Here is a 12,568-nt window from a genome sequence, read left to right as displayed (position 1 = left end):
GAGGAACCCACAGCTCCCCCATCCCACACCGCCCTGCTCCTATGCCACCCTCCAGAGGAACCCACAGCTCCCCCATCCCACACCGCCCTGCTCCTGTGCCACCCTCCAGAGGAACCCACAGCTCCCCCATCCCACACCGCCCTGCTCCTGTGCCACCCTCCGGAGGAACCCACAGCTCCCCCATCCCACACCGCCCTGCTCCTATGCCACCCTCCGGAGGAACCCACAGCTCCCCCATCCTGTACCACCTCAGGACACAGCTCAGACTATGTATGTATGGAGAGGGTGTTGGGTGGCGTGTGTGGTGTGTGTGTGTGGTGTGTATGTGGTGTGTGGTGTATGTATGTATGGTATGCTGTATGTATGTGTACCGTGTGTGGTGCGTAAACACTAGCATTGGCTCTCTGGGCTGGATCAAGGCCTCTTAGGGCAAACGTCCTGAATTCATCTATGCGTCCTACTATTTTAAAACGCAGTGTACTGATAGGAAATTTGAGCTGTCATTTGGCAAACGCATCAGTAGACAATTGAAAAGATAGTGTGTTACTCACAGATCCCAAGGAGAGGAAGCCCTGCGGTGCTGTGGGGGCCACATGGGAAGCCCCAGGGTCAGCCAAGAGACAGAGAGAGCGAGGGATTGCACTGAGCCCGTGATGTGGTCTCCCATGCAGGCTTGCCTGTAAACAAAGCACCCAGGTTATAGGCTGGGTGAGTGTGGAGATTGTTGGTTGAGTGAGGATGAAGATTTGGGGGCTAGGTGAGGGTGGAGGCTGTAGGGTGGGTGAGGATGGAGATTGTAGGTGGGTGAGGGTGGAGGCTGTAGGGTGGGTGAGGGTGGAGGCTGTAGGGTGGGTGAGGATGGAGGCTGTAGGGCGGGTGAGGGTGGAGATTGTAGGTGGGTGAGGGTGGAGGCTGCAGGGTGGGTGAGGGTGGAGATTGTAGGTGGGTGAGGGTGGAGGCTGCAGGGTGGGTGAGGGTGGACGTTGTAGTTTGGTTGGTAGATCCACAGACTGTATTCTGATGGGATAATACCTGTCCCTCATGCTCAGGCTAAATCCCTTGGACACTCTCTTTGCAAAGTGTCCGCACCATTAAGACAGCTGTTGTGAGCAGTGTCTCCCGACTTGGAAATGTTGTGCGTTCCCTCTAGGACTGGTCCACGTTGCTCTCTGCTAAGGCTGAGCGGACCTTGGTGGTGAAGGGTACATGGCGCTCTCAGTGGCGCTGGGAGAAAGCCCTGTGAGGAAGTGTTGTTTCATTGCATATATTGGTATACTGAAATGAAGGTGACATTTATGAGTCATGAGCTGCCATGGGTCATGATGCATGCAAGTGACTAGGGAATCTCAGTGCCTTAGGACCCAAGTGTTTCCTTCTGGTTCACAGAGCATAGGGGCTGTGGGTCGCCACCTTGCTGCCCTGGATGGGAATGCAGGGCCAGCTCGGGTCAGCACAGGTCTTGGAGGGATGTGGCAGAGAAGCAGGAGAGGCTGAGCCACCCGCACAGCCGCAGGGCAGGCAGACGCTCAGACATGGGGCCTTTCAGCCTCCCACATTCCAGTGGCCTGAGCCACAGCGTGGGGCAGGGAAGTAACGTGGATGGGCTGGGGGTGCGTAGCCCCTGGCAAGGAGGATGGATGGACAGTGGAGCGCAGCATGGCCTCTGCCGATGCTGCCGTCTTCGGTGAAATGGTTAAGTTGTTGCAGAAGTTTGAGGTATCTTCTTTAGATCCTGCTGAATAACCTGATATGTCTCAGCTTTATTGTCCTCTTAGTAATCAGGAAGAAAGCGTATGATGGCTTCTAGCAAAATAAGCTGCAATTTGGCAAAAGAGGCAATTTGGTCATAGTCAAAAATGAACATTGTGGACGTGGATACATATTTAGCTGATTTTGCAGCCCTTTCATTTTCCTTACAGAATTTTTCTTTTTTTCTGACTCAAAAAAAAAAAATCATTATCAATTATATTGTTTCTACCCTGTATAGTTTGTAATAGCGACAAGTCAGAAAAACCTAAAGATTCAGGAGGAGATTAGTGAGGCCATTTTAAATGTCTACACTGTTACTAGATTTTTTTTTTTTCTGTATTTTTGCTCACTGCTGAGCAATGCACTTTTTATTCTAAGATATATGAGAAATCAAATAAATAACATAAGTAACATTTGGTCCTTTATTCTTAGTGATAATCAGACCTAGATCACGGCTTTCCATAAAAAATTTCTATTTTTATATGTACATATGTATGTACCTTGGTTTTTCTCTACAAAATGGGATCATAAGTATATGTGCTTTCTAAATTAATCATACTTATTTTAAGCGATTACAAAAAAGTTGCATTTAAATGAATGAAACTATGACATATTAGTTAAAAGTTTGATATACATTTTCACTGTTATAAAAATGCAAATGAGAATAATTGAAAATGATTGCGAGTTTATAAAGATAAGAAAGGACATATTTCTGAGGAACTAAAAAATAAAAATTCACAAAAGATTACAACATGCCCTCGTAATTCTCCAAAAATAACCATTACACAAAAACTCAGAAATTACGAGATATTCATTTTGACCAAGTTATCTTTTTCCCCCGCAAAGTCGTGCTGGCTGTGACTCCTCCGGGCATGTTGCTGTCAGCCCAGGGCATGTTTGCCCGTCACCTGGAACCAATCAAATCATTCCATACCGGGTGATGTAAACTCCCCCACCCTGGAACCAATCAAATCGTTCCATACCGGGTGACGTAAACTTCCCCAACCTGGAACCAATCAAATCGTTCCATACCGGGTGACGTAAACTCCCCCAACCTGGAACCAATCAAATCGTTCCATACCAGGTGACGTAAACTCCCCCAAGGGTTCCTGAACTTTATTTTGATGGTGGTGAAATGCACAGCCTCTTTCTCTCTGTCTCTCCTATAGTGTCACCAAGACACATTTTTGTTGACGTGGCATTGCTATACATTTATTTTGAAAATGTATGTCCTGTTCTATTAAAATTAACAAATAATGTATGAATTTCCTGCCTTTCATGTATTCTGAGTAGTGCTTTTCCCAACCGCATCTTAAGTGGAATATTCTGCCAGGTGACATTAATGAAATTTATGTTTTTTTAATGTATATAGTAAGGTAGGTTTTTTTTTTTTTCCTTACACTCAAGAATATTAACTTTTTTGGCCAGGCATGGTGGCTCATGCCTGTAATTCCAGCACTTCGGGAAGCCAAGGCGGGTGGATTGCCTGAGTTCAGGAGTTCAAGACCCGTGTGGGCAACATGGCAAAACTCCATCTCTACCAAAAATACAAAAAAATTAGCTGGGCATGGTGGCACATGCCTGTAGTCCCAGCTCCTTGGATGGCTGAGGTGGGAGGATTGCTTGAGCCTGGGAGGCCGAGGTTGCAGTGAGCCAAGGTTACGCCATTGCACTTCAGCCTGGGTGGTAAAGTGGGACCCCATTTCCACCCCCCACCAAAAAAAAGAATATTAACTTTTTCTTACAACTTTAATCTACAGCTACTTCCAACTTCCAGGAGAATTCTGTTAATCAGCAAACAATTCAACAAAAAGCTAGCAATTGTTGAACAAATTGGCTCAGAATAGATTCAAAGTATCACTCTAATAGTCTTTAAATTTGAATTGTTGGCTGAAAAGCCAATTTTTTCCCTTAAAGTGATCATTTCAGGCAAGACAAGTAGATGAGCTGCAGTACTCATTTTGGCACTTAGACCATTAAAACCAACTATTGAAAACATCACAGATTTAGTCGCTGCTTCATGTTTTTGCAGTTTACTTAATATGCTTGCCTTTCACCTTTTCACACTGTGTTTCTATTTGCGTTATGGCAAGGGAAGACACTTTGAAAATAGAACAGTTTTGCTCTTTACTTGGTTTTTTTTTATTGAGCGGGCAGAAATCAACAGTTAATCAAGAAATATGGAATGAAGCCTGCTTCCCTTTATTGATTCATTTGAAAGCTATTGATCAAGTGCTTTCCATTCTAGACACTGACAGCATAACAGCAAACATAACAGTCCCTTTAGAGCTTACAAGTGTGGAAGTGAGTCATCAGGTAAATAAGAAACCCCCCAGCACGATAGGGGGTGCTTGTGGAGGAGGCGTAAGGGAGGGTCGAGAGAGCTGGAACGTTAGATTCGGGGCAGGGAGAGGGCCCCACAAGGAGCCATTGAGTGGAGATGTGAGGAGCAGAGGAGAACCAAGGTGTGTTGGGTGGAGCAGCCTGCAGAGGACAGAGGACTGCAGTGCCCAGCGTGCCTGGGAGTGGGGAGAAGATGCTAACCACATGAGCAGTCAGGGCAGAGCACATCCCACCTCCAGCCGATGGGAAGGGCTGAAGGAGCAGCGTGGTGATGGGTCTGCCCGGGTCCACATGGGAGAGGTGGATGATCCTGGCCACGTAGCAGCGCGTGCTGGAAGTGCTGGACTCCGGAAAGACTTTGTGTGTAGGGCCTGAGGGATTTGCTCCCAGATGATTTGGGGAAGGTTAGAGCCGAGAGGAGTGACGATGACTCCAAAAGTTTGCTCTGAGCAGCTCAAGAATGTGGTTACTGTGTCCTGAGATGAATACGTCAGAAAGTAGGTTTTAAAGGGAAGGTCATGGGTCCAGTTGGGTCCTGTTTCCTTTGAACTGCCTGTTGAATGGAAATCCACTTGGAGATAATGAAGTTGGATCTGAGAATATGGATTGAGGAAAGAAAGGTCCGTGCTGAAGATGACAGCAATATGTGTCCTCAGGAGCTGCCAGGAAATAGAGAGTATTTAAAACCCTGAGGCCAACAGAGCCCACCAGTGAGTGGGTGAAGATAGGACGGAGATGAGGGTGCTGGAGCCCCTGGGGCGCTTCCCAGTGGTTTCCACGGAGGCGAAAGAGTGGAAGCTGAGCTGGGAGCAGGAGGGAGACCTTCCCTGGAAGCCCCGGGCGGGGAAGCCAGGAGACAAAGTGCGGCTCCCTCAGGCTTCGATCGTAGCTGAAGTTTAGGGGAAAACTGTTTTCAGCCAAGCATGTGGATGTCTCCTGATTTTAATATAAAACCAAAGACTTCAACAAACCCTTGTCGGGGCATTGCTGAGGGCTTTGCTCCCGGCACCCAGGGACACGAATCCCCTCCACTGGGGAGAGGTTTAGAAGCATCTAGAATTCAGTTTTCCAGAGAGGGTGGACTTACCTCAGAGTTTGGAGTAGAGTAAAACATTCTTCTGAGGCTGGACCAGAGAATCCATATTGTTAGAAAGTATATAATCCACTAATAATCTATGTTCAGTGTGTATATAGTTAGCTCTTCTGTGGATTGAAGCAATCTCTCATCAAAAATGCTCAAAGACAGCAGAAAGATACAAATACAAAACCATGTAGTATAGAACTGTTATATAAATACAAAACCGTCATACAAATACAAAACCGCGTAGTATAGCAACTGTTAACTTAGTATTTGCATTGCATTAGGTATTTTACGTAGTCTAGAGATGATTTAAAGTTTATAGCAGGATGAGTTTAGAGTATATTGAAATATTACACGTATTGTATGGGAAACTGGAGAACAGGAGGACTTTGGTTTGCAGAGGTCCTGGACCCAACCCCGTCTGGATATTGAGGGGTGACTATGCATGTGTTTTCATGTAAATGAGTTTGCCAATTGATAACATCTTTCTAAAGTGATGTGGACTCCTTCTTGAAATTATGTTGAACCTTTCATTAAATAATGAGTCTTTGATTTTTAATAATATCTTTTTTTTCCTGCTAGCCCCCAGAGGTAATGCTGAAAGTTCGTCTAATAGACAAGTAAGTATGTTTGTATTTTACTCTTAACCATTTCCTTTTTAAATCACAAACAATAAAAATTCAGAGTTGTGTTGATTTGCAATGGTCAGTACCTTCCAAGAAAAGAAAGAATTCAGGGGAGGCAACCTTATGGTATCTCCCTGTGGGGACTAAAGCAGCCTCACAGAACCCTGTCCGAAATCACCAACCTGGTGATCGAAAAAAGGTTATTATTCAAACTTTTGATTATTAAAAAAAATTCCTGAATTCCCTTGTTTTGTAGGTATTTTTAAGAGGAGGGGTCTTGCCTTTTTGCCCAGGCTAGTCTCGAACTCCAAGGCTCAAGCAAACCACCTGGGATTGCAGGCATGAGCCACCATGCAGGGCTGAAATCATTTTAGCAATTGTCTGAGAGTTTGTAGTTTGGTTCCTGCATTTTGTTAGGGAGGCTTCAGGAACAGGAGGCATCCTCCGTGCACAGGTGGATTTCTGTGTCTTCCTGGGGTCCCAAAAAGACAAGCATTAGTCTCTGAAAGGGACTCTAGCCTCCTGCTGTGTGTTCACAAACACGCATCTGTTTCTCTCTATGTTTGCAGTTGGAGGATGCACTCGTGGTGTCCTCTGGCACCCTGAGCCACAAACTATCAGATGTCAAGAACATTTTCCAGAAGATAAACATGAGTGGGTTCCCGTCTCTCTCCTCCGAAGCCAGGGCAAAATCCCACTTCTTCCCTACCAGTAGTCAATTTGTGATTTATTTTGTCTGCACCTGTTTGAAGTCAAGCTGCTATTTCCTAAGGCAAGCCCCTGTATTTGTTGTGGGTTTAAGTGGAGGCTCCAGCACACACCTTGGATGTAATTTAAAACCTTTCATGAGGAAAGATGTGTGATATGCTGTCCTTTGTTTAGCAAATGTTTATGGTTTTCACTTCTTAAATCTCACCGCAAATCACTTACACTTTAAAACGGGGCTGTTCTGAAAGTAATTACCCTCCCTGAGTGCCAAGACCTCCAGAAGGTTGTTTTCATTCCAGAACAGCATCACTGTACTCACGTGCCCCCGGTTCTCTGGCATCTGACATAAGCTCAGTTCAAAGCACACGCCTCCTGCTTCAGCCCTTTTTTTTTTCAAAAAGAGAAACTGAAGCAGCTTTCCCCTCCCTTTATAGGGCCTGAGTGGACACACGGACCTCCATGCCTTTCGTGCAGTAGCTATTCCTGCAAACTGATGCTGGGATTAGGTCCTAATGGGCAAGCCAGCTGCAGCTCCTGCTGCCCTTGGCCATTGAAGGTCACCATGTTTCTTTGAAACATCTCAAAGGGTAACATAGAGCCAGCAAGGCATTTGCTGTATGCATGGCCCATATCACAAGAAGGGCTCAGAGGAGGGTGCATGACGGTCATATGAAATGGAAAGGCGCGCTTGTTCCTGACCTCTTCAGCTTCCACTGCAGCTCCAGAGCCGTCAGAGCTGTGTCTGATAGCTTAAAATGTTAGTCCACCTTCTCCTGCAGCGGCCCTGACCATCTTTAGTGACGGGTAAAATGCTTCGATGGGTTGTCTTTATGTATAACTGATTTAAACCTCAGGTTTAGGGTAGGAGGTAGGTTTGTCTTCTCACCTCCTCAGATCTTTATCAAGGAGAATAACAGCCAACCCAGAAACCTCCTCAACTTTATAGTTATTTGAAATAATAAAACAAGAGTGGATCAACATTTGTAGGAATTGGCACTCTTGAAAAAAAAAGTCCAGGAAACTGTATATTGCTTTTTTTTTCATTCTAAATTGCTTTTAATTGAAAGTCAAGGTGCTGAATTACAGTTGTTTATCATTATAATAAGCAAACTTTTTAAGTTGGGTTTCTTCTTAAAGAGGCAAAATAGTGAACGAAAAAGATAAAAAGGAAAATTAAGAATCAACTATATCAAATTTGCCTTTATCAAACTTGAAGTTTAAGTTATATGATTAAAATTACTGTTGCATAATCAAGGTGATAAGACATTCTGAAAAACATTTAATATATTTAGTACTTATAACATTTACAGTAGATGTTACTTTTTGAAATGATACATTTTCCTCAATATTTCTAACATGTAAAAGAAGGAAAGTGTGAAGATGCTCCCAGTGTCCAAAATGCCTTCATTGCTTTTCACCCATCCTTACAACTCACAAGACCAGACCAGCCCTCTCTGGTTCAGTTCATTTCCAGAGGGCAAGCCTGAGTCTTCACTGATGAGTAATGCACACCTCTTAATATAACGTCTCTTTTTTCTTTTCAGCCAAGGAAACAAGGATAAATGGCTTACACACCGAAGGCAGTTCCTAGACATGTGGGAAATTCCCTCACCAAAGAGCAATTACAGAAACACATAGTATTTGCACTTTGTACTTTAAATGTAAATTCACTTTGTAGAAATGAGATATTTAAACAGACTGTTTTAATCTGTGAAAATGGAGAGCTGGCTTCAGAAAATTAATCACATACAATGTATGTATCGTCTTTTGACCTTGGAAATCGGTGTGTGGTGGAGATGTTGTATTCGAATGCATTTTGGCTGGATTTCTTCTTCGCCCTCCACGTTAGCTGTAGAGCTCTGGGCACTCTGCTTGCAATCCTATGGCTTCCCCAACCCCTCCCTGCTGGCGCTTCCAGGCGGCCATGCTTACAGCATTGTGGAATCAAGTTGGAAGCTTCTCGTTTCCATGGAAGTTTCTGACATACGGCCGACCCTTCGGGCAGTTAACGTGCAGGGGTTGGTTGGTTTCTTGGGATTTTCCGTTGGTGTGTCTTGTTTGGCTTTCCAGAGATCTTGCTCACACAATGAATCACGCGACCACTAAAGCTGTCCGTTAAGTACAGGTGGTTCCCCTGGAGGAACTAATATTTTCAAACTGTCTTTGGTGTGATACTTTGGCTCAAAGGATCTCTGCTTTTCCATTGTAAGCTTCTGTTTGATTTTGGCCCTGGGGCTTGAATTAGTCCTAGAGAGTCCTTTCTGCTGGTGGGAGGCTGCCTAGAAGGGGCCCATCCTTCCGAAAAGTAAACCCAGTCCCAGTGTGACCGAGCCGGCTAACAGGCTCGTCTGGGGAGTTTTTCTCCTACACATGGACATTGTTCTCCTTGTCCTCCTGCCTGGTCCACCCCAGGGCTACCGGAAGGTAAAATCTTCACCTGAACAAATGACGAGCAGCTCCTTACTGAAGGCACAGTGGATACATGGTACCCAGGGGCGGGTGTCGGCAGCCAGGGAGAGGCGCCTGCAGGCCCCTGCCATTCCTCTCTGCTTATCTGAATGCATCGCGGTACAAGAACTTGCCAATGGGACATTCATCAGAGTGGCCCTGACAGAGAAGGACAGGTGTGGAATGCCCACACAGTGACCAACGGACTGGCCTGCGTGCACAGCCGCTGCCCTCAGGCCTGGGCCGGGCCTTCAGTCAGCACGCCCACTGCCTTTAAGGAACCGGTTGGAGAACAGTCAGGAGCAGGTCCTCCGGGTGCGGATGCCATCTTGGCTCAGAGGTTTGGTTGGAAAAAATCTTCATGGCCGCAAATCCCCCGAGACGTGTCTTGTAGAATGATGTTGGCGGATGCTGCAGAGACACTGACTGAGGCTTCTGACTTATTTAAACCGTGCAAGGGAAAAACAAGGCGTTGGAGCCACAGGAAGCTCAAGTACATGCCTGTGCCGTTAAGAAACAGTGATGATCCGCAACTCTTTGGATAATCTTTTATATTTCTGATCTTTGAATTTAATCATTTTTCTTACATTAAAATAAAATATGCTATTGAAACATATTAGTCTTTTCTTTCCAATGAAATGCAGACTTTTATCATTGCCTAATTTTACAGGTGTCCACTGTAAGGGAGGGAGATGCAGGGCTCTGGGCAGAAAGAATTGGAATTCTGTCTCTGTCCCTGAGCGGTGTGTGACTTTAGATGACCCTGCAGTTCCCACCTGGGATGTGGGGATGCTGGTAGAGGCATAAGCCGCCTCCTCCCGTGCACGGGAAGGGAACTGGGAGTGTTCACATATGCCACACACGTTTGTGTTCGCCTGACCGCGTGGGAGGTGGTCTGTCCATCACTCCTAACTCCACATGGTCCAGTGCTGCTTATGTCACCCAGTGCTATGGGAAACTTCAGAAGAAACAAAACGTGTCTTATTTTGATTAAAGCTGGCGGCTGGGGACAGTGGCTCACGCCTGAACTCCCAGCACTTTGGAGGCTGAGGCAGGTGGATCATTTGAGGTCAGGAGTTTGAGACCAGCCTGGCCAACATGTTGAAACCCTATCTCTACTAAAAATACAAAACTTACCTGGGCATGTTGGCAGGTGCCTGCAATCCCAGCTACTTGGGAGGCTGAGGCAGGAGAATCACTTGAACCTGGGAAGTAGAGGCTGAGCGGCCTGGAATTGTGGCCCTGCTCTCCAGCCTGAGCAATACTGAGCAAAACAGCAAGACTTAGTCTCGAAAAGAGAAGAAAGAGCAGCTGGTGCCCTTCTGCAAGTCACACAGCTAGAAGCCCGAGGATGCCTGAATCTGCCCCCCGCACCCCCGCACACACCCCACATCCCTGCCTCCCTTAGGCCTTCGTGTTTCCCTTGGGCTGCTGTGGTAGCTTCTTAACCAGACACACTTCCTCCATGATTCATGACTGCCTCTTGGTCCTAAGTCCCCGCCAGCCCACCCCAACCCCACACGCAATCTTCTGTCTATTCAGAAAAAGAGTGATCTTCGTAACCCTGTCTTAGCGTTGGTGATGATCAATTGTGCAGTACAGACAGTGCTGTGAAGGGCGTTGGGAGAGGACTCTGTCAGGGAGAGCGGCTGGCGCAGGTGGGGCTCCAACTAGGATTTGAAGAGGCGGGAGAGGATGAAGCGTCAAAGAAGTGGGAAAAAGCCTGAAAAAGGCAGGAGGGAAAGGGAGAGGGAGGCATGCAGCCAGTGCAGGGGGTTCTTACTGCAAAGTATTAAGATTGCAAATCCAAACCAGAAATGTGTTTCTCTCACGTAGGCCGTGCAGCTGTTTCTAGTGAAAGATGCCTCCTACCCCAAAACATCCTCCGCCCCCTCATGTCCAAAAAGGCTTTCCTGCATTCTTGTCAAAAATATCTTGGAGATTTATTTTAGAATTATACTGAATAATTCATAAGTCACGCCCATCACTGCCACACCAGAAATTATTTCAATTATCAAAGTGAATGTTTTCAGCTTTTTTTGGAATCAACGTACAGAAATGACCAGCATGGTCATAAGCTGCCAGTTGGACAATCGAACCGTGCAAACAACAAAGCTACTCAAGAAAGACAGTGTGGGCCGGGCGTGGTGCTCGCACCAGGAATCCCAGCACTTTGGGAGGCTGAGGCGGGTGGATCACCTGAGGTCAGGAGTTCCAGACCAGCCTGGCCAACACGGCAAAACTCTGTACTGAAAATACAAAAAATTAGCCAGGCGCGGTAGGGGGCACCTGTAATCCCAGCTCATCGGGAGGCCGAGGCATGAGAATCACTTGAACCTGGAAGGTGGAGGTTGCAATGAGCCGAGATTGAGCCACTGCACTCCAGCCTAGGGGATAGGGCAACACTCTCTCTCCAAAAAAAAAAGATAGGAATATCTGCAAGTATACAATGCTCATTCATCTTTGTCTTCATCTCTGTCTGTTGTCTGAGGTTGGTCAGTCTCGTATGGCAGTCTGGGCTCTGCTGAGCTGGCTCTGTGCTTCAGGATGGGCACGGTGGTCCAGAGTCTCATCCTTTTGGGACTCGTGGGTCATGAGGGGCATGTTCTTTGACATCTGTGACTAAAACGCAGGAAGGTCAGCTGGACTTCACAGGGACATTCCATGCCTCAGCTGTGACCTGTGTGCAGCTGTTATCTGCTGGCTGAGGTCTTTCCCGTGGGTCAGAGTGAGTCGCAAGGCTGGGGCAGGGAGTGGATACAGAATGCTCCCTCACAGTAATGAAATCTCGCCAAACTCCTATCTACACAGGCTTGTCTGCTGAACCTCCTACTGACAGCAGAGAGGCCGGGGAGGCGTGCACACTGGTGCAGAGTCAGGCAGATCGTGGGGTTACGCCAACGGAACAGGCGCCTCCCAGCTGACCAGCAGCATGACCTGCAGGCCAGGGAACCCCAGCCTCCTTGATTTCAGCCCCCAGACCAGAAAACAGTGTCTCTGACATCTCCCCCTCAGAGTTCCTGTGCGTGGATTGGAGATTGTAGGTGTAGAGCCTGATGTAAAACAGGCACTCGAGAGATGCCATCAGGAACTCAATGTGGGTGTCAGAACTCTTCTGTATCAAACGATTCTGAATTTCCACTTGAAAGAGAATAAAGGACAGGGAAAATTGAATCCACAAACCTGAGCAATACACATCAGGCTGAAATAGCAGGTCTTAAGCACCAGCAGAAGGAAACCTCCAAAGGTGATAGGGGAATTTTATGCTGCCTCCTCAGAAGCGTTAGGAATTGACTTCACTTGTAAGAAATAGAAAATGGAAACCAAATCCCAGAGGCCTAAGTCTACGAGTTATTTTTCTCAGTTAACAAGAAGCCAGGCAGAAATCAAACCTGTGTGGGGATCCAGCCAGCAGCACCACCCTGTGCCCTGTCCCTCCTCTCTGCCCTCCATCTGCTGGTGGGAGGCTTAGCTCCTGCACCCCAGCCCTGCCCCTCCATGCCATCCACAGGGGAGAATTCACCTCTGCAAACCAGTCCCTCTCTATGCCATCCACAGGGGAGTCTTCACCCCTGCGTCCCAGTCCCTCCCCTCCATGCCATCCACAGGGGAG

At 46.8% G+C, this 12,568-nt stretch overlaps 1 protein-coding gene across 2 annotated transcripts in view; it reads left to right on the top strand.

The window, feature by feature from the left end:
* Positions 1–9,568, top strand: part of SMOC2 (SPARC related modular calcium binding 2) — a 193,554-nt gene extending 183,986 nt beyond the window's left edge. For both annotated transcript variants that reach the window (XM_017507610.2, XM_017507609.2), the window contains exons 12-13: positions 5,756–5,793; positions 8,052–9,568. In XM_017507610.2, coding sequence (XP_017363099.1) covers positions 5,756–5,793; positions 8,052–8,069 — 56 coding nt within the window. In that variant the 3' untranslated portion in view covers positions 8,070–9,568. The remainder of the gene's footprint in view (positions 1–5,755; positions 5,794–8,051) is intronic.
* The last annotated feature ends 3,000 nt before the right edge of the window (positions 9,569–12,568 follow it).

Source organism: Cebus imitator, unplaced genomic scaffold (genome assembly GCF_001604975.1).
Source record: "Cebus imitator isolate Cc_AM_T3 unplaced genomic scaffold, Cebus_imitator-1.0 Scaffold380, whole genome shotgun sequence".
Classification (NCBI taxonomy): Eukaryota; Metazoa; Chordata; class Mammalia; order Primates; family Cebidae; genus Cebus; species Cebus imitator.
The sequence above is the reverse complement of the archived record's forward strand: the minus strand, read 5'-3'. Positions and strand labels throughout refer to the sequence as shown.